Source organism: Mustelus asterias, chromosome 1 (genome assembly GCF_964213995.1).
Source record: "Mustelus asterias chromosome 1, sMusAst1.hap1.1, whole genome shotgun sequence".
NCBI classification, from domain to species: Eukaryota; Metazoa; Chordata; class Chondrichthyes; order Carcharhiniformes; family Triakidae; genus Mustelus; species Mustelus asterias.
Genome location: NC_135801.1, coordinates 45,299,766 through 45,326,890, shown reverse-complemented (window position 1 = coordinate 45,326,890; position 27,125 = coordinate 45,299,766). Strand labels below are relative to the sequence as shown.

General features: G+C 43.0%; 1 protein-coding gene across 1 annotated transcript in view; it reads left to right on the top strand.

Moving 5' to 3' along the window:
• Window positions 1-27,125, top strand: part of gucy1b1 (guanylate cyclase 1 soluble subunit beta 1) — a 213,927-nt gene that overhangs the window by 142,132 nt on the left and 44,670 nt on the right. Inside the window, exon 9 of the mRNA XM_078212040.1 lies at window positions 11,068-11,265. Within this exon, the coding sequence (XP_078068166.1) occupies window positions 11,068-11,265 (198 nt within the window). The remainder of the gene's footprint in view (window positions 1-11,067; window positions 11,266-27,125) is intronic.

The following is a 27,125-nucleotide window of genomic DNA, read 5'->3' as shown; positions in this document are numbered from 1 at the left end:
AGGTAACATTGGGTAGTCGCATGGTAGTGTTTCTATAAGATGCCAAAAAGCTATTCACACAATGTGATAATGAACCTTGCTCTTTGGAAGCTCTTAAAGAATGTTTCAATGATTATATGAATCTTTCAGCTAATCCATTGGTTGATGGATGATGAGATGCAGTTTTTATATGCTGTTGCCCATTTACTTTGAGATAATCCTCAAACTCTTGTGAAATAAACTGTGAACCATTATCGCTAAAAATCTGTACCGGTTTACCAAATCTTGCAAACATTTCGTCAACTTTTTGAATGGTTGGTTCAGATCTCATGATAACTTCTGGCTACTTTGTGCATGCATCAATTATAACTAAGAACATGTAAACCTCAAAAAGACCAGAAAAATCTACATGCAAGCATTGCCATGACATTTCAGGCCACTCCTACAGGTGTAAAGGAGACAATGGTGGTATATTTCTTATTCATGCACAGGATTGATACTGTCCCACTTTTTCCTCAATCTGAGCATCCAGACCTGACAACCAAAAATAACTATGTGCTAATTATTTCATCCGGACTACACTAGGCTGTCCTTCATGTACTTGTTCAAGAACTCTTCCATGCAGACTAAGAGAAATGATCACTCGGAATCCCTACATTAGACACCCACCTTGAACGGTCAACTCAAACTTTCTTGACACATACGGCTTCAAATCAGCATGTGAACAATGTGTCCCAGCTATTCAAAGAAAATTACAGCACAGGAACAGGCCCTTTGGCCCTCTAAGCCTGCTGCCCGACTGAACTAAAACCCCCTACCCTTCCTTTCAATACCTTATCTATCACCTTCCCTATCATGGGATCATTTCTGGTATGTCTCTGAACACTCGAGAAGCTGTCATATGCAAGTAATAATCTAATACTGATAAATAAAGATTGTTAGCAAGGTAAGCATGGTAATGCATCAGATTAGCCTGACACCCTGATGATGATACTTTAAATTGTAAGAATGTGCAGATAAGATCAGTGACCATCTTTGCAATTGGCTAGTACCTAATAAAGATATGCCTTTATATGGCCCATGAATAGTGGTTTAGGGTCGATGATCACTCAATAATGTGAAATGACCATATAAAGAATGATGAAACCTTTATATGCCAAAAATTATACTCAATGCTTTTTTATCTATCTGAGCATGGATAGATTCAGCAGTGGTCAAAGTATGCAAAGCAAAACCTATTAGTCATTCTTCTCCCAAAGGCATAATATGTGATACTGCTGCCCCTACTGCATAAAGTGAAGCATCACAAGCTGGGGCGGCACAGTGGTTAGCACTGCTGCCTCACATCGCCAGGGACCCAGATTCAATTCTGGCCTCGGGTCACTGTCTGTGGAGTTTGCACATTCTCCCCGTGTCTGCGTGGGTTTCCTCCAGGTGCTCTGGTTTCCCCCCACAGTCCAAAGATGTGTGGGTTGGGCTGATTGGTCATGCTAAATTGCCTCATAGTGTCAGGGGCACTAGCATGGTAAATGTGTAGGGTGACATGGATGGGGCCTGGGTGAAATTGTGGTCAGTGCAGACTTGATGGGCCAAATGGCCTCCTTCTGCACTGTAGGGTTTCTGTGATTCAAACAGTACTGGTAGCTTCAGATTAAAATGAACCAATACTTCAGACTTCTGCAAAGCATCTTTGACATCCTTGTATGTTAACTCACATTTTGTTGCCCAGTCTCATGACTGTTTCACACACAGTAAATTATGCAATGGCTTCAATATTGTAGCTAAGTTTGGAAACTATTTGCCTATTAATTTACTAATCTTAGAAAGGACCTCAATTGCATCACATGCATCGGATGTGGTGCTCCTGAAATCCATCTTTTTAGGTACTTAATGTAGGCTTTTGTTATCAATAACATGGCCCTAATACGGGACTGACATCTGGAAAAAGTTACACGTTTCTTTCTTGATACACTGACCATGTGTTTGAAGACATTCCAATGTTGCTTCTAAATTATTTAAGTGCTCTTGTTCACTGGCCCTGTAATTAATATAATCCAGGTAGCATTGTACACCAGAGAAACCACTTAAAATCTGATCCATTGATCTTTAGGGCTGCTGTGGATGTTATTCCAAAAGGCAGTCATTAATAATGAAAAAGAGTAATGATGGTAAACAATGGTTGCGATTCAGCAGCTATATGTATCTGTAAATATGCTTGCGATTGATCAATCTTGCTGTATTTCTGCCCACCTGATAACCCAGCAAATAAATCAACTAAAGGAAGCAGATATCGGATCAGCACACAGCACTGGATTTGTGGTTGTTTTAAAATCACCATGAATATCAGCTGAACCATCTGATTTCATGATAGGTATAATGGGGGCAGCCTAGTCATTCATTATGATTGACACACCAGTTGTTAACAAGTCATACTAATTCTCCTTCGACCTTGACGAAGGGGGATGAATTTCATATGACACCACTCTTGCTTTGAGACTTTTTGGTTGACTGTTAGGCTTTATCTTGAGTTTCACTTGAACTCCCCTCATTAAGCGAAGTGTCTCTTTGAATACACTCTTGTATTTATCCATAAGGTGCTGTAGGTCTGTTTTGGCATCAACCAATATGTTGACAGCACCCCAGTTAAGCTTTATCTTCTCTAACCGTGATCTCCCAAATAGAGCTGGAAAATTACCATGGACCACTTGGAGAGAAAACTCCGCTGTTGTTCAAATCAACTCTACGTTCACCATGATGTAACCTTTTAACAGCATAATCTCTTCCATGTATGTCCTTAAATCACATCAGTTAGCTCTACAAGAAGATGCTTCAGCTTTTGTCCGTATTTACTCTCAAGAATTAAAGATACAGCAGCACCAGTATCAACATCTATCCTAATATGCTGTCCACTTAACTACTGAGTCACCCAGAATCTGTGAGATTCACCCTGTATGGAAAAGACGTTCAGTTGGAGCTCTTCATATTTTTGGATGTTTTCTTCTTCACAGTCATATTTCTTTTCTTCCATGTTGTCAATTCTTTTTGTAGAATGCAACATGTTTTTCTTCTTGAAAGTACCCAGAATCTTGTTCTATACTCTCAGGGAAGCTGATCTAGCCAAATGTGACTAATTTTGCCAAATTTTTCTCATTGACTATCCACGGTAGCACAGTGGTTAGCACTGCTGCTTCACTGCTCCAGGGACCTGGGTTCGATTCCCGGCTTGGGTCACTGTCTGTGTGGAGTTTGCACATTCTCCTCGTGTCTGCGTGGGTTTCCTCCGGGTGCTCCAGTTTCCTCCCACAGTCCAAAGATGTGCGGGTTAGGTTGATTGGCCAGGTTAAAAATTGCCCCTGAGATGCGTAGGTTAGAGGGATTCGCGGGTAAATATGTGGGGGTAGGGCCTGGGTGGGATTGTGGTCGGTGCAGACTCGATGGGCCGAATGGCCTCCTTCTGCACTGTAGGGTTTCTATGATTTCTATGATTTCTTTATCCAGCATTCATTCATTGAATGGCCCATTTTGGCACATCTATTACATGCCTGTTGCTGTTTTGACTTCTTATGGGCAGTTACCAACTTGTGCATCATATTCCTGCACCAAATTGTGAAATCTTTTTGGCAACTAGTTCCATCGATACTGTGATTTATTTTCTCGGAACAAAATCCTGACTCATCACCAAGTTTCTTTTTTTGTTGGGTCCTAACTATGTTAGGGGTTGTGGATTTTAAAACAAAGGAATATGGTTTGCACATGCAGATTCAAATTAGCATGCAACAGGTTTATTGAAAGAAATGTCTTCTGCACTGTACAGGGTACAAACTGAAAGCAAAACAGCAGCCTGTGCAAGCACCCGAATTACATCCCCAAATTGTATGATTAGCCCTTAAAGCAACCTGCAACCCTTTTAAAGATATAACAACATTCTGTTAGCTTTCCTAATTACTTGCTATACCTGTATATTAGTCTTTTTTAATTTGTGCACTAGGACACCCAGATCCCTCCATAGGTCAGAGCTCTGCAATCTCACACCATTTAGCTTATATGTTTCTTTTTCATTCTTCCTGCCAAAATGGAAAGTCTCACATTTTACTCCATTTGCCAGATTTCTTTCCCACTCATTTAACCTATCTAGGTCCTCTTGTAGAAGAGAAAGCGCTGGAAAATCTCAGCAGGTCTGGCAGCATCTGTAAGGAGAGAAAAGAGCTGACGTTTCGAGTCCAGATGATCCTTTGTCAAACCCTTTGTCGAGTCATCTGGACTCGAAATGTCAGCTCTTTTCTTTCCGTACAGATGCTGCCAGACCTGCTGAGATTTTCCAGCATTTTCTCCTTTGGTTTCAGATTCCAGAATCTGCAATAATTTGCTTTTATTAGGTCCCTTTGTAGCCTCCTTACAATCTCTTCACAATTTACTTTCTTAGCATCTTTGTGTCATCAGCAAATTTCATCATCTTTGTGTCACCAGCAAAAACTCAGTCTGCAGGTGCAGCAGGTGATCAAGAAGGCAAATGGAATGTTGGCCTTTATCGCGAAGGGGATGGAGTATAAAAGCAAGGAAGTCTTGCTGCAATTGTACAAGGTACTGGTGAGGCCTCAACTACAGTACTGTGTGCAATTTTGGTCCCTTTATTTGCAAAAGGATATATTGGCCTTGGAGGGAGTACTGAGAAGGTTCACCAGGTTGATACTGGAGATGAGGGGGTTAGCTTATGGGGAGAGATTGAGTAGATTGGGCCTGTACTCGGAGTTTAGAAGGCTGAGGGGAGATCTTTATAGAGACATGTAAGATAATGAAGGGGCTAGACAGGGTAGAGGCAGAGAGATTCTTTCCACTCAAAGGAAACAAGAACTAGAGGACACAGCCTCAAAATAAGGGGGAGTCAGTTTAGAATGGAGTTGAGGAGGAACTTCTTCTGTCAGAGGGTAGTGAATCTCTGGAATTCTCTGCCCATTGAAGCAGTGGAGGCTACCTCATTAAATATGTTTAAGTCACAGGTAGATAGATTTCTGATCAATAAGGGAATTAAGGGTTATGGGGAGCGGGCGGGTAAGTGGAACTAAACCACTATCAGATCGGCCATGATCTTATTGAGTGGCGGGGCGGGCTCGAGGGGCTAGATGGCCTATTCCTGCTCCTGTTTCTTATGTTAATTTAGCAACCATACCTTCAGTCCCTTCATCCAAGTCATTTATATAAATTGCAAAATATTGAGGCCCCAGCACTGATCCCTGTTGCAGACATTTGTCACATCCAGCCAACCAGAAAAAGACACATTTGTGCCAACTCAGCTTCCTGTTAGCTAGCCAATCTTCAATTCATGACAATATATTACCCCCTACACCATGAGCTTTTATTTTCCACAATGACTTTGGTATCTTATTAAATGCCTTCTGGAAATCTAAGTACAAACATCTACTGGTTCCCTTTCATCCACCGCACATGTGACTCCTTTGAAGAACTCCAATAAATTAGTTAAATGTGATTTCCCTGTCAAAAAACCATATTGACTCTACCTGATTGCTTTGAATTTTCTTTCTTACCGGAGTGTGTTGATTTTGCATATTCTGAAATATCCCTTTAAATGTCCGCCACTGAACCTCTACTGATCTATCCCTTAAGCACATTTGCCAATTCACTTTAGCAAGCTCTGCTTTCATGCCCCCATAATTACCCTTATTTAAGTTTAAAATATCAGTCTTGGATGCACTCTTTTCTCCCTCAAACTGAATGTAAAATGTAATCATATTATGATCGCTGCTACCGAGAGGTATCTTCACTGAGGTTCTCCGTTAATCCAATTGCACTGCACAATACCAGGTCTCGTATAGCCTGCCCTCTATTGGCTCCAGAACATGCTGTTCATGAAACTATCCCAGAAATATTCTATGAACTATAATCCATGTTTTCTTTGCCCATTAGACTGTTCCAATGTATATGTAGTGTAAGTCCACCATGATTATTGCCGTATCTTTCTGACAAAACGCCCATTATCTCTATCTATACCCTCCCCTACTGTGTAGTTACGGTTAGGGAGCCTGTAAACCACTCCCATAAGCGACTTCTTGCTTTTACCATTTTTCATCTCAACGCAAACTGCTTCTTCATCCTGGTTTCCTGAATTTGGATCATCCCTCTGTAATAAGTTAATACCATCATTAATTAACAGTCACCCCTCCACCTTTTCTTAACTCCTATCCTTCCTTGTCACATACTCTTCAATATTCAGGTCCCAATCTGCGTCATCCTGTAGCCATGTCTCTATAATGGCTATCAGATCATACTTATTAATTTCTATTTGCACTATTAGTTCATTTGTCTTGTTTTGAATACTATGTACATTTCAATACAGAGCCTTTAGTTTTGTCCTTATTTTTGTAATGTCTAGCCTTATCTGCTGATTTACTGAAAGTTTCAACTCGTTAAAGGAGCTGAGGGGTCAGGAGAGGTTAGTAAGGTTTCCAGACCATGTAATAGAACAGAGAGTATAGAAGGTGGCAGGAATCTAAGCTCAGGCAGAGCAAAAAAGGTGACAAGTTTGAGAAGCGAGGTGGTCAATGCAGGACTGCGGGTGTTGTACCTAAATGCGCACAGTATACGGAACAAGGTAAATTAGCTTGTTGCGCACATTGAAATTGGCCAGTACGATGTTGTAGGCATCACAGAGACATGGCTGCAAGGGGATCAGGGCTGGGATCTAAATATCCGAGGATATGTGTCCTATTGAAAGAATGGGCAAAGGGGGCGAGGTTGCATTGTTAGTAAGGAATGAATTTAAATTAATAGCAAGAAATGATATAGGATCAGAAGGCATAGAATCTCTGTGGGTAGAGTTAAGGAATCGCAAAGGTAAAATGACCCTGATGGGAATTGTGTACAGACCCCCAGCTGTAGTCGGGATGTGGGGCAGAAAATATATCAGGAGATAGAAAAGGCATATAAAAAAGACAATATTACAATAATCATGGGGGACTTCAATATGCAGGCGGACTGGGAAAATCAGGTAGGTAGTGGATCCCAAGAAAAGGAATTTGTGGAATGTCTAAGATGGTTTTTTGGAGCAGCTTGTGACAGCCTACTATGGAACAGGCAATTCTGGATTTGGTGATGTGTAATGAGGCAGACTTGATTAGGGAACTTAAGGTGAAGGAACTCTTAGGGAGCAGTGACCACAATATGATAGAATTTACCCTGCAGTTTGAGGGGGAGAAGCTGGAATCAGATGAATGGTATTACAATTAAATAAAGGTAACGACAAAGACATGAAGGAGGAGCTGGCCAGAGTTGATTGGAAAGAGAGCCTATCAGAGAAGACAGTGGAACAGCAATGGCAGGATTTTTGGGTGTTATTCAGGAGGCACAACAGAAATTCATCCCAAAGAGGAGGAAACATGCTAAGGAGGAGGACAAGGCATCCATGGCTGATGAGGGAAGCCAAGGACAGCATAAAAACAAAAGAAAAAGCATACAAAGTGGTGAGGATTAGTGGGAAGCCAGAGGATTGGGAAGCCTTTAAAAGTGAGCAGAAGACAACTAAAAAAGCAATAAGGGGGAAGAAGATGAAATATGAGTGTAAGTTAGCTAGTAATATAAAAGAAGATAGGAAGAGGTTTTTTTACAATATATAAAAAGTAAAAGAGAGGCAAAAATAGTCATTGGACCACTGGAAAATGAGGCCGGAGAAGTAATAATAGGAAACAAAGAAATGGCAGAGGAACTGAATAGTTACTTTGCATCAGTCTTCACAGGGCACAGATGAGTGCAGTGGCCATCACTAAGGAGAAGGTTCTGGGGAAACTGAAACGTCTGAAGGTGGATAAATAACCTGGACCGGATGGACTACACCCCAGGGTTCTAAAAGAAATAGCTAAGGAAATTGTGGAGGCATTGGTGGTGATCTTTCAGGAATCACTGGAGGCAGGGAGGGTACCAGAGGATTGGAAAGTAGCTAATGTAACATTGCTGTTTAAGAAGGGAGGGAGGCAGCAGACGGGAAATTATAGGCCAGTTAGCCTGACTTCAGTCATTGGCACGATTTTAGAGTCCATTATTAAAGATGAAATTGCAGAGTACTTGGAAGTGCATGATAAAATAGGACTGAGTTAGCACAGCTTCATCAAGGGGAGATCATGTCTGACAAATCTGTTAGAGATCTTTGAGGAGGTAATAAGGAAGTTAGCTAAAGGAGAACCAGTGGACGTGATTAATTTAGATTTCCAGAAGGCCTTTGACAAGGTGCCGCTTAGGAACTGTTAAATAAGTTAAGAGCCCATGATGTTAAGGATAAGATCCTGGCATGGATAGAGGATTGGCTGACTGGCAGAAGGCAGAGAGTGGGGATAAAGGGGTCTTTTAAGGATGGCAGCCGGTGACTAGTGATGTGTCTCAGGGGTCGGTGCTGGGACCACAACTTTTCACAATATACATTAACGATTTGGAGGAAGGAACTGAAGGCACTGTTGCTAAGTTTGCAGATGATACAAAGATATGTAGAGGGACAGGTAGTATTGAAGCAGGGGAGCTTGAGAAGGACTTGGACAGATTAGGAGAGTGTGCAAAGAAGTGGCAGATGGAATACAATGTGGAAAAGTGTGAGGTTATGCACTTTGGAAGGAGGAATGGAAGTATAGACAATTTTCTAAATGGGGAAATGCTTAGGAAATCAGAAGCACAAAGGGACTTGGGAGTCCTCATTCAAGATTTTCTTAATGTTAACATGCAGGTTCAGTCGGTGGTTAGGAAGGCAAATGCAATGTTAGCATTCATGTCGAGAGGGCGAGAATACAAGAGCAGGGATGTACTTCTGAGGCTGTATAAGGCTCTGGTCAGACCCCATTTGCAGTATCGTGAGCAGTTTTGGGCCCCGTATCTAAGGAAGGATGTGCTGGCCTTGGAAAGGGTCCAGAGGCGGTTCACAAGAATGATCCCTGGGATGAAGAGCATGTCGTATGAGGAATGGTTGAGGACTCTGGGTCTGTACTCGTCGGAGTTTAGAGGGGTGATCTTATTGAAACTTACAGGATACTGCAAGGCCTGGACAGAGTGGATATGGAGAGGATGTCCACTGACAGGAAAAACTAGAACCAGAGGGCACAAACTCAGGCTAAAGGACGATCCTTTAAAACAGAGATGAGGAGGAATTTCTTCAGCCAGAGAGTGGTGAATCTGTGGAACTCTTTGTCGCAGAAGGCTGTGGAGGCCAGGTCATAGAGTGTCTTTGAGACAGAGATAGATAGGTTCTTGATTAATCAGGGGATCAGTGGTTATGGGGAAAAGGCAGGAGAATGGGGATGAGAAAAATATCAGCCATGATTGAATGGCAGAGCAGACTCAATGGGCCGAGTGGCCTAATTCTGCTCCTATGTTTTATGGTCTTATGAGTTAGTCTTGGCAGCACGGTGGCACAGTGGTTAGCACTGCTGCTTCTCAGCTCCAGGCACCTGGGTTCGATTCCCGGCTTGGGTCACTGTCTGTGTGGAGTTTGCACATTCTTCCTGTGTCTGCGTGGGTTTCCTCCAGGTGCTCCGGTTTCCTCCCACAGTCCAAAGATGTGTGGGTTAGGTTAATTGGCATGCTAAATTGCCCCTTAGTGTCCCGGGATGTGTAGATTGGCGGGTAAATATATGGGGATAGGGCCTGGGTGGGATTGTGGTCGGTGCAGACTCGATGGGCCGAATGGCCTCTTTCTGCACTGTAGTGCTTCTATGATTTCTATGATTTGTACTCACTCTTCCTTCCTGTCATGGTCCGTTTATCATTTCCCATATTAGGACCTTTCCCTCTTGCCTTGCTTCTAGTCTTTGGCTTACCACATTTTCCCAAATTTAGACCATTGCTCCCACTATTCAGTTCAAAATTCTCTCTGCTTCCCTAGTTATGTGGCTCACTGGAACATCAGCCCCAGTGCAGTTCAGGTTTAGACTGTCCCAATTGTATGGATCCTACTTTCCACAGTATTGATACCAGTGCCCCACGAACTGGAACCCATTTCTTCCATCCCAAACTTTGAGCCATGTATTAATTTCCCTCATCCTATTTGTCCTATGCTGATTTGCATATGGCTCAGGTAATAATCCAGACATTTATTATGTTTGAAGTTCTGCTTCTTAATTTGGTGCCGAGCTCCTCATACTGACTATGCAGAACATCCTTCCCCATTCTGCCTATATCGTTGGTATCTACATGGACCCATGGCCACTGGATCCTCCCCCTCAAACTGCAAGTTTCTCTTCAGGACTGAGCAGATATTCCCGAACCATGGCACTGGGCAGGCAACATAGCCATCTGTACTCTCTGCTGGGAACAGTGTCAATTCCCTTCATTAAACTGTCCCCTACTATCAATACATTTTTATGTGCTCACCCTACTTGAATGGCTTCCTGTACCACAGTGCCATGGTCAGTCAGCTCATCCACCCTGCAGCCAGCACTCTCAAACAAGCTGAAAGAACCTCAATCTTGTTGAATAATTGCAGAGGCTGCCATCCCTGCACTCCTGCCCTCTGGGTCCCCTTACCTGCCTCAGCTGCAATCACGCCCTGTCTCTGACCACTTTCCAAACCGGAAGATTCTATCCTAAAGAGTTTGACTGCCTCCTGAAACAGCATCCGGATAACTCTCTCCCTCCCTGATGTGTAACAGTGTCTGCTGCTCAGCCTCCAGCTCAAGGACTCTAAGCCAAAGCTCTCAAGCCACAGACAATTACTGCAGATGTGCTTGCTCTGGATAACATTTGTATTCATAAGCTTTCACATGCTGCAGATGAGACACATCACCTGTCCTGCCATACTTATGAGCTTTAATTAATTACTAAAATATTTTATTCAATTATTTATTTTTTTCTAGATATTTATTAATATATTCACAAATTTTAAGCCTTCAGAAAATAGACCTTGTCCACTGACAACTCACTTTTTCCCTTGTAGTAGAGCAGGAACCAATTCCTACAGAGTGAAAACATGAAAAAAAGTGAATGAATACATCCCTCCCCTCCTCACTGAGCTCCCTAAGCTCACCACACTCTGTTTGAAGATTGTTCTGTTTACCAAATCCTTCAGTAAAGAAAAACATTTTCTCATATTCAATTCAGTGTAATGAACTTGGACGATCTGACCAGGAGAGGCCTTTATCTCAGTGACATTCCATTACATGATGCTACACGTGATCTTGTTCTGCTTGGTGAGCAATTCAGAGAAGAGTACAAGCTCACACAGGAACTAGAAATATTGACTGATCGACTGCAACATACTCTACGACAATTGGAAGATGAAAAGAAAAAGACAGACAGGTAAGCTACCGTCATTAAGAAGCTTTGTATGCATATCATGTCACTGACATCAACTTTCAAACCAACAACTGAGAATACTGCAGATGAAGTAATTATTTTACACCTGAAGAGACTAGACAATTTAAGCCTTTTCTCCTTATCTCGGAGAATATTAAGATCTGATTTAATAGAGATGTGCAAAATTATGAGGGATTTTGATTAGAGTAAATCAAAACTTCTTCCACGAGTAAAAAGGCCAGTACAAGAACACACAGATTTAGGAGAGTTGTCAAAAGAGCTAGCACTGAGATGGGGAAAAATCTTTGATTCAGCAAGTTGGAAAACATTGGTGGTAGATGCAGATTCAATAGTAACTATTTAGATAGATACTAGAAAAAAGGAAAAGAAATTGCAGGGCCAATGGGAAAGAACAGGACTAATAGTTTTTTTTCAGAGAACTGGCACAGGGATGATGGAGGAATGGCCTCTTTTTTTCCATAACATGCCTTGATTCTATGATTTATTCACAATATCCAAATATAAAATAGCATAAGGAAAAACCTCACCAGCCTGACCCTTCAAGTACCACCTCCCCATGTGTAGCAGGATCTGCAGATTGTGCTCAGAAGCACATGAACCAGAGTGGAAGCAAGTCATCCTTGATCTCATGGGTCTGCCTAAGAAGAAGTATCTACCTCTTACCCACTCTCCTCAGCACCCTTGTGTATTTATCCCTCATATACTCAAATCTGATCAGGAAGTGAATATCCAGTAAGAAGGCAGCGATGAAGATACAATACTGCCATTTAATTTCACACATGCCATTATCAGCTCAGATGCTGACAATGTGTATATTTTAGAGAATATATTAGAGGTGAGATCTGCTCAAGGTGAGACATGTGTGCTGACGGGCAGGGACAAGGATAACAGAGGGCGAGGTTGAACACACACTCTGTGGTTCGGGCTGGTGAGGTTTTTCCTTATACTATTTTATATTTGGATATTGTGAATAAATCATAGAATCAAGGCATGTTATGGAAAAAAAGGTAGCACAGTGGTTAGCACTGCTGCTTCACAGCTCCAGGGACCTGGGTTCGATTTCCGGCTTGGGTCACTGTCCGTGTGGAGTTTGCACATTCTCCTCGTGTCTGCGTGGGTTTCCTCCGGGTGCTCTGGTTTCCTCCCACAGTCCAACGATGTGCGGGTTAGGTTGATTGGTCATGCTAAAATTGCCCTTAGTGTCCTGAGATGCATAGGTTAGAGGGATTAGTGGGTAAATATGTAGGGATATGGGGGTGGGGCCTGAGTAGGATTGTGGTCGGTGCAGACTCGATGGGCCGAATGGCCTCTTTCTGTGCTGTAGGGTTTCTATGATTTCTATGATTTCTGCTGCAGAGGACTCAGATGAGACTTCACTGGAGCAATCAATAGAAGAGTACCAATGGATATGCAAACAATTGCTTGGGGCAATGGAAAGCCTGCCAGAACACCTGCATTTAGTGTTAAAGATTATGTTTCCAGAAGAAGAAACAAAATAAATGCCAAGGAAAGTAAAAAAAATCAAGGGATAAAAGGGAGAGAGGGACTTAAGACAATCACTGTTATTCGAGAAAAGGTGTTGGATAAACAAATGGGATTAAGGTCTTAAAAGAAGAGGCTACAGAGATTGTGGATGCATGGGTTACAATCACCTTCAAAAAATCCTTAGATTCTGATAAAGTCCCAGGGGATTGGAAAACCAGAGATATTATGCCTCTGTTCAAGAAAGGAAGGAGGCAGAAAGCAGGAAACCAAAGATGAATCAATCTGGCATTAGGAAAATGATGGAATCGATTATTAATTAATAATATTCCTTAAGAACAGGACATTTATAAAACCATAATACAGTCGAAGAAAGTTAACTTGGTTTTATGAAAAGGAAATCATGTTTGACAAATTTATTAGAGATTTTGAGAATATAACAAACAGGGTGGATAAAGGCCTGCACCAACATCAATCCCAATCAGGCCCAATCCCCATAACCCCACTAGGCCCTCTGGCAATTTTATATGGCCAATCAACCTAACCCGCATATCTTTGGAGTGTGGGAGGAAACCGGAGCACCCGGAGGAAACCCATGCAAAACGGGCAAACTCCACACAGACAGTGACCGGAATTGAACCTGGGTCCCAGGTGCTATGAAGCAGCTGTGCTAACCACTGTGCCACCATGCTTGCCCTAAAATTAGGGGCATGCCACAAGGATCAGTGTTACGTTGCCAATTATTTACAACCTATATTCGTGACTTGGATGAAAGGTCCGAGTGTATTTTAGCCAAATATGCTGATGATTCAAAGATGGTAAGTTGTGAGGAGGATACAAAGAATCTGCAAAAAAAGATTAGGATAAAGGAGTGGACAAATAATTTGCAAATGGAGGATAATGTCCGAAAATCTGAGGTTGTCCATTTTGGTGGGCAAAATAGAAATGCAGAATGTTATTTAAATGGTGAGAACTACAGAATGTGCTACAGTACGCTCCAGAATGCGTCCTTATAAATTGCTCACAAAAGATTAGCATGTGAGTACAGCAATTAGGAAGGCAAATGGAATGTTGGCCGTTATTGCAAAGGGGATGGAGTTTAGAAGTAGGGAAGTCATGTTCCACTTATACAGGGCATTGGTGAGACCATAACATACAGTTTTGGTCTCCTTATATAGGAGAGGTAGACTTGTATTGGAGGCAGTTCAGAGAAGGTTCATTAGGTTGATTGACAGATGATGTCATTGTCTTAAAGGAAAGGTCGAGTCGGTTGTGTTCATTCATTGGAATTTAGAAGAATGAAAAGTTACCTTATTTTAATATATGATTCTGAGGGGGCTTGATAAGGTAGATGCTGAGAAGATATTTCCCTTTGTGCAGGTTTCAAAATAAAGGGTCTCCTATTTAAGACAGATAAGGAGGATTTCCTTCTCTCAGAAGGTTGTTAATCTTTTGAATTCTCTTCCCTAAAGAGCAGAGGAATGACAACTGAAAACATTGATGGCTGAGTTAGTCAGATTTTTAATCTACAAGATTACAATAGGAGGCAGGACAGTGGAGTTGATACAATTATCAGATCAGCCATGATCTTACTGAGGTTTGGGAGGCTAAATGGCCAACTCCTGCTCCTATTACTCATACCCTTCTGTCTTCATGGAGACCCTGCTCCCACTTTGGCACAAAGCTTACAACCCTTCCTTTTCAGCATAGCAATAGTGGCCAACCCTACTCACACACTTGTGGATCCAATGACCTATGTAGCAATTTCATTTGCGGCACAAACAGCAGCCTCCCAAACTCTCATTGTTGCAGTGCAAACTCAGGTTACTGTCATGCAAGGTCAAACTGTTGCCTTCAAGGCTGTGAACTATAGTGTTCAAAGGGGTTGCAGAGGGTCATGACAGACCTGTAACTTGTCCTTCAACAAATTACCAGGAATGCTGAGGCATGACCCTGGAGAAATAGTGTTGGTTTCAGGGAGCATGAACCGACTGTGCTCTTTCAGGATGACAGCATTTGGCTTCTACCTTAATTAGTGTGCTTGCAGCTCGTGTCTGTCAGCTAGCCAACCAGTCTTGAATGCTGCAGCCCATGCCAAGACAGTAAGGTCTGTACTTGGGCTTTCTAGGTCCTTTCTAGGCAGCTTGATGTTGTCATCAAAGACCATCTGCAATCTCCTCCATTGAAAGTCTTCCCATCAGTCATGCTGCAGCCATTATGCAGCACTATATAGCAGCATAATAGCACACAAGGGAAGACAAAGACACACAAAACACACGTGCTATGCAAATGCACAAGAGTGATTAGTTTACATTGTATTGTTTCATTTGTAAATTTACTTTGAAATATTTATTTCCTGGTGCCTCTACATTGGCCATCTGTAATTTTGACAGTTGGTAAATTCAGAAATAAAGTTGTGTGTACTGGTATCATATTTGGATGAGTTCTTTGAGGACATCCTGAGCAGGAAGGGGCTGCATAGGCTGCCTTCTCCCTTCCCTATCCTTTCTTCTGCTCTTAGTCCATTGTCCTCCATATCGCTGGTGGCAGGGTCAGTTTCCTCATGAAAGGCTAGATTGTACAACATGCACTGGACGGCTATGAATCTTGACATACTTACTGTCAAACACAGCACGAAGTCTCCAGAGATGCCTAGTTAGCAGGAGCATCGTTTCAGCACACCAATGGCCCATCAGATTTTTGTGAGCAGCATGTTTTCATTACATGCGATGGCACAGTGGTTAGCCTCACAGCACCAGGGACACGTGTTCAATTCCGGCCTTGGGTGACTGTGTGGAATTTGCGCATTCTCCACATGTCTGTGTGGGTTTCCTCCAGGTGCTACGGTTTTTCCCACAGTTCAAAGATGTGCAGGTTAAGTGGATTGACTATGCTAAATTGCCCCTGAGTGACCCAAGATGTGTAGGTTAGGGGGATTAGTGGGGTAAATTGTGAGAGGTTACGGGAATAGGGCATGGGTGGGATGCTCTATCAGAGAGTCAGTGCACACTTGATGTGCCAAATGGCCGCCTTCTGCACTGTAGGGATTCTATTCCATATGCATGCTGTGCACTTGTACAAGATTTGTGCACAAGAATTATAGGGCATGTCATCCACAAATAGTCCTTTCAACTACGAGTCATCCTTTGTTTAGTCATGCAGCCAGAATAGCAGACTGCTACAGATTGAAAGCATAATTGACAATGTTAGAGCTGTGTTTTCCCCAGTTGGGGAGCGGCTTCTGGACAGCAAGAGAATTCATATGGGAAGACTAGAAGCTCACAATTGTGCTGAACTCTAGTATAACGATAAAATAGTTGTGAGTCACAGATGCGCGATAAATCACACGGGAGGCAGGATGTACCCGGGAAATAAAGGCTTTTATTGCCAACAATAACGGAGCTACTATATACAATATACAATCCGAGACTAAAGGGTCACCAGGCAGAGCAGTGACCTTTATACCTCTCCCAGGAGGCGGAGCCAACTGGGGTGTACCATAGGACTATATTAACAGGTAGAACAGCCCAACCCTAACCCCAACAGTAACATATCTACAGACTCATAGTACTGGCCAGACCCTGGCTCAGCATTCCTGATGGTAACCAACAATGGTTCACCACATTCATCCCTCCTTTGAAAACAAAGGCCGGCGGGGTACAAAACACAGAACAACTGTTCATCTGTCTATAAGTTCAAACGGTTTGGGGGACCGCACCGTCGCTGTGACCTCCTCAACACCGGCGATGACGCCGGTTCAGGCAATCGCGGTGACCTTCTATCCAAGGCGGTGTCCAGTGACTCCTCCAATTCCTCACGGGCCGGTAGACCACGAGGTGGTGACAATCCACTGGACTCGGGCACGCCTCGAAGTGGCGACAATCTCCTGGACTCAGGCAAGCTGTACATGGGAGTAAGAGGGTTAAGTGGTGGTCCCGATACTGCCCGCGCCGTGTCAGGAGGGGAGATAATGGTCGGGGGGTCCCTAACTGGGGGTGTGGGAGCGACAGGGGTTTCCAAGCCCCCTGCTGGCGCCAGATCTCGAATCGAGGCCGTGTCCTCTCGCCCGTCAGGATATGCCACATAGGCATATTGAGGGTTGGCGTGGAGGAGATGGACCTGTTCAACCAAAGGGTCGGACTTGCGGGTCCTAACATGCCGCCGCAGGAGGACAGGTCCTGAGTACGTCAACCAAGACGGTAATGAGGTCCCAGAGGAAGAATTCCTAGGGAATGAAAACATTCTCTCATGAGGAGTAGCGTTGGTTGCCGTACACAGGAGTGAGCGTATGGAGTGGAGCGCATCAGGGAGTACCTCTTGCCAACGGGAGACTGGAAGACCTTTAGACCTCAACGCCAGTAAGACAGCCTTCCAGACTGTAGCATTCTCTCGTTCAACCTGTCCGTTACCCCTAGGGTTGTAGCTCGTGGTTCTACCAGAGGCAATCCCATATGAGAGCAGGTATTGCCTCAAGTCGTCGCTCATGAACGACGAGCCCCTATCGCTGTGGATATAACAGGGGTAACTGAACAGGGTGAAAAGATCCCGTAATGCCTTGATAACCGTGGCAGTGGTCATATCAGAACAGGGAATGACAAAAGGGAATCGTGAGTACTCATCAATCACATTGAGGAAGTACACGTTCCGATCTGTCGAGGGAAGGGGGCCCTTAAAGTCCACACTCAGTCTTTCGAAAGGACTGAGGTGTGCCCTGTCAGGTCGGTAGAAGTGCGGTTTGCATTCCGCGCATACCTGGCAGCTTCTGGTTATGGACCTGACATCCTCCACCAAGTAGGGTAGATTCCGGGCCTTTATGAAGTGGAAGAGCCGAGTGACCCCCGGATGGCAGAGGTCATTGTGGAGAGCCTGTAATCGATTCTCCTGCACACTAGCGCATGTTCCACGCGACAGGGCGTCTGAGGGCTCGTTGAGCTTCCCTGGACGGTACATATCATAATTGTAGGTGGAGAGTTCGATTCTCCACCTCAAGATTTTATCATTCTTGATCTTGCCCCGTAACGTGCTGTTGAACATGAACGCCACGGACCGCTGGTCCGTGAGCAGAGTGAACCGTTTTCCCGCCAAGTAATGGCCAAAGAGTGAGAAAGACCTTCTTTGTTGTTGAGTCTTTGTTTTTGTTCGTATGGCATTCAGTCAACTGGGCCATATTCTTCATGTCTGCTGATTCGATAAACTGCAGTGAGAAACATTCACAGTTTGGTAATTCTTGGTGTATTGCTAAGACACGTTCTTGGATAACAATTCTACCCTTTTGGCAACTGTTAAAGCACAGGGTGCCGGCACGAACCATCACAGCCTCCTTGATAATTTCATCATCGGCGAGTGGTTTCTAATGTTTTGCTGGGAGATGGCTAATGTGAAAAGATGCCTCTTTGATAGCCGTGCCTTTAGCCACGGGTTTTGAAAAGATCGACTATTGAGCTTTCAAAATTGCCTTTAACTTTCTTTGTCCAAATGGCGCTGTTTACGGCACGGTAGCACAGTGGGGCGGCACGGTAGCACAGTGGTTAGCACTGCTGCTTCACAGCTCCAGGGTCCCAGGTTCGATTCCCGGCTCGGGTCACTGTCTGTGTGGAGTTTGCACATTCTCCTCGTGTCTGCGTGGGTTTCCTCCGGGTGCTCCGGTTTCCTCCCACAGTCCAAAGATGTGCGGGTTAGGTTGATTGGCCAGGTTAAAAATTGTCCCTTAGAGTCCTGGGATGCATAGGTTAGAGGGATTAGCGGGTAAAATATGTGGGGGTAGGGCCTGGGTGGGATTGTAGTCGGTGCAGACTCGATGGGCCGAATGGCCTCCTTCTGCACTGTAGGGTTTCTATGTTTTGAAGGGAACCTTTTTTGAAATTTTGCATGCATTGACTTATGATGCCATTCCAAATTTCCTCTTTTACTCAAGGCAAATGAGACAAATGGTCTTGTCCTGACTTTCACACAATAAATTCACTTTCTCATTGCTGGTAGAAATGGTCGGTTTTTGCCTTCTTGGACTTCTCTGGTTTCTCACTCATTATTTTGTCTTCACCCAGCTTAGTCCACATTTTGGCGTCTGTGATTCGGCAGTCAATGAGCTGATTCGCTTGTCATCATGAGAAGCTCGAATTCTGCATATTTTTGGCGCAGTTCAATAGTCAATGAGCTGATTTGCTCATTACCGCAAGAAGCCCGAGTCACGTCCATTTTTGGCAGCGGTTCAGCAGCCAATGATAATCGACTTTTTGAGACTCTAGGATTGACTATTTGGAAACCACTAGTTTTCTTCAGCCATTGCATCTACACTGTGCCTCTGTAGGATTCTCTTTGCATGTTCCAAGTCATGGAAAAGTATCACAATGCTAGGTCTCATTTTGTTCTTTACTGTCAAATTTGTTGGACAATAGATGAACAGCAAATAACAATATAATACACATTTACAATGGACAATAAATAATGCTCATTCTGAAACAGGGCATGCAATGAATTATTTGCAACTTGTATTCTAAACTATATTTTTTTATCATGAATTCCTGTACATGCAATAATCTAACCAACTGTAAGAACTAAATGTCCTTATCTTAATGCCTTCATTATAGAATCATAGAATCCCTACAGTGCAGAAAGAGGCCATTGGGCCCATTTGAGCTTCAAAGTTTCAAAAACATATGGGATGCATCTGAAGATCCAGAGGAAAATTGCATGGGCACTGGACATAGTTTTCCAATTCTCCTTGGATACAGGAATGCTGTCAAAGGAGTGGAGATTGGAAATTTTCAACTCTTGTTCAATAAAAGGGTGTAAAGATAAACCAAGCAACTACTTGTCAGTCACTATAACCTTACTGGTGAGGAAGCGTTTAGAAATAATAATTTGGGGCAAAATCACTTGTCAAAGTTGGATTAATTAAGGAAAGCCAGCATGGACATGTTAAAGACAAATCATGTTTCACTAACTTGCATGAGTTTTTTCATGTGGTGCAAGTCTATGATTCTGTGAAAAAGAGGGTGCTTGGACTTAGTAAGGATGCTGCACAACAAACTTGAGCAAGTTTAGAGCGCATTGAATGAAGTGACAATAGTAATATGGATGCAAAATTGGCTGAGTGCCAGGACAGAGAGAAATAATGACTGGAGTGCAGCTCTCCAAAGGGAGTTGGTGCAGACGAATGGGTCGAAGGCCTCTTTCTCCACTGTAGGGAATCTATCAATGGAATCTATGAAGGTCAGTGTTAGGATCCCTGCTAATGACATAGGCCTTGGTGTACAAGGCAGAATTTCACAATTTGTGGGCGACATGAAATTTGGAAATATCATGAATTGTGAGGGAGATGATGTAGAGCTTCAAAAGGGCATACAGTGGTTGGTGAAATGGACTGACAAGTGGCAGGTGAATTTAATGCAAAGAATTGTGAAATGATTTGGTAGGAGGAATGGGGGAGGCGGTGGCATAGTGGTAATGTCATTGGACAAGTAATTCATAGATCTAGGGCAATGCTGGGGACCTGGGTTTGAATCCCACTGTGGCATATGTTGGAATTTGAATTCAATAAAAAGAAATCTGGAATGAAAAGTCAAACGATTGTCAATTGTCATAAAAACCCATCTGGTACTAATATTCTTTAGGAAAGTAAATCTTCCATCCTTACCTGATCTGGCCTACATGTGACCCCAGACTCTCAGCAAAGTGGTTGACTTTTAAATGGCTTCTGAAACGGCTGAGCATACCACTCAGTTCAAGGGCAATTGGGATGGGCAATAAATGCTGGCCTAGCCAGAGACACCCACAACCCGTCAATGAATAAAAAATAAATAAAGTAAAGCATACAATTCTAATGGGGGTGCAGGAGCAAGTTCATTTGAAGGTGGTAGGACAGGTTGAGAGAGTGGATAATAAGGCCTAGGGCATTGTCGGTGTTATGAATACAAAGAAAATTACAGCACAGGAACAGGCCCTTCGGCCCTTCAAGCCTGCACCGACCATGCTGCCCGACTTAACTAAAACCCCCTACCCTCTGGGGAGCATATCCCTCTATTCCCATCCTTGTCAGACAGGCATGGAGTTATGTTAGATCTGTATAAAACACTGACTTAGAACACCAAATGCTGGGTGCCAAACTTTAGAAAGGATAAAGTACAAGAAGAAAGAAGATATGCTATATAAAATACTGGTTAGTTCTGGGTGCCAACCTGTAGGAAGGAAGTGAAAACATTGGAGAAAGTGCAGAAGAGTGGTTCCAGGGATGAGAACCTTCAGTTATGACGATTGTCGAGGTTGGGACAGTTTCCCTTGGAGAGAAGAAGACTAATAGGAGATTTGATAGGGATATTCAAAATAATGAAGTTACTAGACAGAGTAGATAGGGAGAAACTGTTCCTCTTGTAAAAGGATCAAGAACAAGAGGGCATAGATTTAAAGTGATTTGCAAAAGAAGCAAATGTGATGCAAGAAAAACTTTTTCAAATGTGTTGTTTGGGTCTGAAATGTACTGCTTGGAAGTGTGATGGAAGCAGATTTGAGATATTCAAGAGGGCATTAAATGCTTATTTGAACAGAAACAGTGTTAGGATAGAACCTCACGGTGGCTGGACAGGGGTGTGCCCAAACTGGTAGACTGTGAAATAGCTTGTCGGGCACGCATCCCAATGTCATCTTCTTGCGATATCTTGCTCGGCAGGCATGCGGGTCACTGCAGCGCTCATACTCCACAAGGACTGCTCCATGGCATGCAAACCCTCTGTGATCTCCACCAGATCACCCCTCACATCCCAATGGACATCCAGCATTTGCCACCTTATGGATCACTCCAGAGGCTTATTTTCCAGCAGTTCTCTGATTGCTGATATACAGAACACTCGCTGCCTGCGAGCGTTAAGTGCCCTCACTTCTATGTCCTAACAACTCTTCCAACATGGTTAAGGCCCCTGGCATGCACGTGCCTCTACCAGTGCTGAGAAATGGTGTGCTGCCCATGCATCGCTCAATATAACAGTGTTTCAAGGGTCTCTTGGCTGGCTCTGGCGGACGGCTCAGCTGAGGGGTGAAAACCAAGGGTTAGATTCATTAGTCATGTCATGCAGCTTGATTTCTCAATTCATGCTGGCGATTGCAGTTGGCCTTAGTTGCATTGAGGTTTCTCAGTGCCCAGCACAGAAATTAAGTTGTTCTGATGGATAACATTAAGGCAAAAAAAAAGGCATACCGTATTGCAAAGGTTGGAGGATTGAGAAACTTTCATAGACTAACCAGAGGGTTACTTAAAAAAGTAATAAAAGGTGTAAAGGTAAATTATGAAAGAAATCTGGCACAAAATATAAAAACTGACAGCAAACAATTCTATAAGTATTTAAAAAGGAAGAGTGTAGTAAAGTCAATGTTAGTCCCTTAGAGGACGAGACTGGGGAGTTAATAATGGGGAACACATAAATGGCAGAGGAACTAAATCAATTTGGAACAAGAGGTCACAGGTATAGGTTGAGAGGCGGTAGGTTTAAAACTGAGATGAGGAGAAACTACTTCTCGTAGAGGGTGGTGAATTTGTGGAACTGACTATCCCATAGCGCGGTGGAGTCTGAATTGTTGAATGGTTTCAAGAGGGAGTTAGACACATTTCTAATTTTTAAAAAAGGGAAAGAGGGATATGGGTAGTTAAAGTCAACAGGTGGAGAGGTGGATTTGAGACCAGAGAGAGATCAGCCATGATCTGATTGAATGGCAGAGCAGGCTCGAAAGGCTGAATTTGCCTACTTCTGTTCCAAATTCTTGTGTTCCTATGTAATATGTTTTAATGGTAAAGGCCATTAGGTATATCCCAATAGTAACAAGTAATGCAGAGATTGTCAAAAAGGAGGAACTTGAAACAATCATCATCACTGAGCAAGCTAACGGGATTAAAGGCAGACAAGTCCCCAGGGCCTGATGGCCTACATATTGGGTCTTAAAGGAAGTGGCAGCAGAGAAAGTGGAAGCATTGGTTACAATATTCCAAAATTCTCTGAATCCTGGAAAGTTTCCAGTGGATTGGAAAAAGTCTAATGTAACACTCCCATTCAAAATGAGAGCAAGGCAGAAAGTAGCAAACTATAGACCAGTTAGTTTAATGTCTGATGTTAGGAAACTGTTGGAATCAATTATTAAAGATGTAGTCACAGGACATTTGGAAGTCAGAATGCAATCCATCAGACTCAGAATGGTTTTATGAAGGGTGAGTTATGTTTGACTAATTTGCTGGAGTTCTTTAAAGCTGTTACAAGCAAAGTGGATAATGGGGGGTCCTATAGAAGTAATGTATCTGGACTTCCAAATGGCATTTGATAAGGTGCTGCACAGAAGGCTAATACACAAGGTAAGATCCCACAGGTAATATATTAGCTTGGATAGAGGATTGATTAACCGACAAAAAGTAGAGAGTGGGTAAAGAACAAAGAACAGTACAGCACAGGAAACAGGCCCTTCGGCCCTCCAAGCCTGTGCCGCTCATTGGTCCAACTAGACCATTCGTTTGTATCCCTCCATTCCCAGACTGCTCATGTGACTATCCAGGTAAGTCTTAAACAATGCCAGCGTGTCTGCCTCCACCTCCCTACTTGGCAGCGCATTCCAGGCCCCCACCACCCTCTGTGTAAAAAACATCCCTCTGATATCTGAGTTATACCTCGCCCCTCTCACCTTGAGCCCGTGACCCCTCGTGATCGTCACCTCCGACCTGGGAAAAAGCTTCCCACTGTTCACCCTATCTATACCCTTCATAATTTTGTACACCTCTATTTGGTCTCCCCTCATTCTCCGTCTTTCCAGGGAGAGCAAGCCCAGTTTACCCAATCTCTCCTCATAGCTAAGACCCTCCATACCAGGCAACATCCTGGTAAACCTTCTCTGCACTCTCTCTAAAGCCTCCACGTCCTTCTGGTAGTGCGGCGACCAGAACTGGATGCAGTACTCCAAATGTGGCCTAACCAGCATTCTATACAGCTGCAACATCAGACTCCAGCTTTTATACTCTATACCCCGTCCTATAAAGGCAAGCATACCATATGCCTTCTTCACCACCTTCTCCACCTGTGCTGCCACCTTCAAGGATTTGTGGACTTGCACACCTAGGTCCCTTGTGTTTCTATACTCTTGATGGCTCTGCCATTTATTGTATAACTCCCCCCTACATTATTTCTTCCAAAATACATCACTTCGCATTTATCTGGATTAAATTCCATCTGCCATTTCTCCGCCCAAATGGAGAAATGGTAAAATGGGTCTTTTCTTTGGTTAGCAAGCTGTAACTAGTTGTGTGTCACAGGATTCATTCCTCAGCCTTCAGCTGTTTACAATATATATTAATGATTTGCATTCAGGGATAGAATGGACTAAAGCCAAATTCACAAATGACACTAAAATTGACAGCAAAGCAAGTTGCATTGAGGAAATAACAAACTTACAAATGGATATGGATAGATTAGGAGACTGGGCAGAAATTTGGCAGGTGGAATTAACTGTGGATAATTGTGAGGTTATCCATTATAAAATGGTAACATATTTTTTAAATGGAGAGGAATTTCAAAATGCTGTGGTGCAGAAGGGTGTCCTTGTGCACGATTCACACAAAGTTGATATGCAGATGCAGCAGCTATTAATGAAGGGAAATGGGAATTTTTGGATTTATTGTGGATGGAATAGAATATAAAAGTAGAGAGGTGCTGTTACAACTTTATAGCTTGCTGGTGAGATGGCATCAGGAGTATCGTGCACAGTTTTGGTCCTCATACTTGAGGAAGGATGTAAACGCATTCGAGGTGGTTCAGAGAAGGTTCACTGGATTGATTCAGGGCTAAAGGAGTTGTCTTGTGGAGGGAGATTGAACAGTTTAGGCCTATATTTACTGGAGTTTAGAGGAATGAAATGAGATCTAATTGAAGTATATAAGACACTAAAGGGTAGACATAAGGTAGACATAAAGCAGATGATTCCTCTTGTTGGATATTCTAGAATGAGAGGCCATTGTTTTAGGCTAAGAGGTGGCAGATTTAAAACAAATGAGGAATTACTTCATTCAGGGTTGTGAACCTGTGGAATTCTCTACCCCAGAGTGCAGTGGATGCAGGAAGACTAAATAAATTTTAAAAGGTTGATAGGTTTTTAATTACCAGCAGATGAAGGTGATGCACCATCAGTCGAGCAAAGACTAGTTTGTATGCAAGAACAAATAGGCTTTTATTAGCAAAAGACTTGGAGCACACCCATGCCGATGAACTGGTCCAGACTGAGGCAGGGGGGTGGGGAGCAGTCGCCTTTATACCTGGACCGGGGGGGGGAAGAGCCTCGGGTAGGGCCGGCAGGGATGTGTCCAGGCATGTCACATATACAGGTAATAAGCTAACAGTGGTTTACCACAGAAGGGTTATGGCGAGTGGGCAAGAAGGTGATGATGAGACTGAGGTGAAATAGCCATGATCATATTGAATGGTGGAGCAGCCTCAAGGGGCTGAATTGCCCACTCCTGCTTTGTTTCTTATGTTCTAACTTCCCTCCATGGTTTCTAAACAAAAATTAGGATCTTTCAAGCCAGGTTTTACTCCAGGATCTGACATGCTGAATATTAACATCCCCCGGGATTATAACAAAATGGGGCCTCTTGCAGGATTCTACTTGCATTTAGGTGGGCTCTATGAATCGTAAAACAGGTACCTGGAGGTGTTCAGTACAGGAACAGGGTTTGCTGGGAAAAAATTTTAGGATCTATCAATCCAAGTTTCACGTTGGTGTCAGACTTGTCCAGTAATAACATCAGCTGAGATATTCTCTCTTTATCAGTTCTTTCTCCTCCTTTGCTGTATTCTGAAATGCTCTGAATCCTCAGATTTACTACTATTTCTAGCAACTATATAGGCCTTTATGCAATTCTTATACAATTCTTAACTTCCTTGGTTAGTCATGGTTAACTGAAGGAATGTATAAATGCTGTAAACTGTGTAATAATTCTTTAAAGACTATCGAGTGCCTGGGTATCATCATACCCTTTAATATATTTTCCTAATCCACCTCAGGCAATTTGCCCTCATATCTTCATAATTTCCTTTGTTCAAATTCAACATGCTGGCTTCCAATGAACCACTTCACTTTCAAACGGAGTGTAAAATTCTATCATATTGTGGTCACAATCCCTAAAAGCTCTTTCCAAGCTTATTAATTAGCCCTTTATCGTTACATAATGCTGGATCTAAAATAATCTTCTCTAGTTGTTTCGTCAACGTACTGCTCTAGGAATCCACCCTTAACAAACTAGAAACTCGTCCTCTACAGCATTGTTGCTCATTAGATTTGCCCAGTCTATATGAAGATTGAGTTACCCATGATTACTGTATAATCCCTGCTACATGCTTCCCTAATCTCCTGATTAATACCATGCCCCACTCTACCACTAGTATTTGGTGACGAATAAGCAACTCCTGCCAATGCTTCACTGTTTCTTAGCTCCATCCAAACACATTCCACATTTTGTTTTTGCGATCTGAGATCCTCCCTGGTGAACATACTAACCCAATCATTTATTATTAGCGCAACACAACCTCATTTTCCTTGTTGCCTGTCCTTCGTAAATATTGAATACCCCTGAATATTCAATTCCCAATTTTGGTCACATTAAGTTCAAAAGTTCATAAGATATAGGAGCAGAATTAGGCCATTCGGCTCATCAAGTCCATTCCACCATTCGATCATGGCTGACATGCTCCTCATCCCTATTTTCTTGCCTTCTCCCCATAACCCTTTAACCCATTACCAATTAAAAATCTGTCTAACTCCTCCTTAAATTTACTCATTGCCCCAGTATCCACCGCATTTTGGGGTAACAAATTCTACAGATTCACAACCCTTTTGGGAGAAGTAGTTTCTCCTTAACTCTGTTTTAAATTTGTTCGCCCTTATCCTATGACCTCTCATCCTAGAATGCCCCACAAGAGGAAGCATCTGCTCCACCTCTACTTTATCCATACCTTTTATCATCTTGTATATCCCAATTTGATCTCCATTCATTCTTCTAAATTCCAGAGAGTATAGGCCGAAACTGTTCAATCTCTTTTCATATGACACACCCCTCATCTCTGGAATCAATCTAGTGAAACACCTCTGAACTGCCTCCAATGCCACTACAACTTTCCTCAAATAAGGGACCAACACTGTGCACAATACTCCAGGTGCGGCCTCACCAATGCCTTGTATAGTTGCAACAATACTTCCTTACCTTTATATTCTATTCATTCCTTTAACTATAAATGCCAACATTCCATTCGCTTTCTTTATTATCTGCTGTACCTGCATGCTAGTTTTCTGTGCTCATGAACAAGGACACCCAGATCCTTCTGCACCGGAGCACCCCAAAG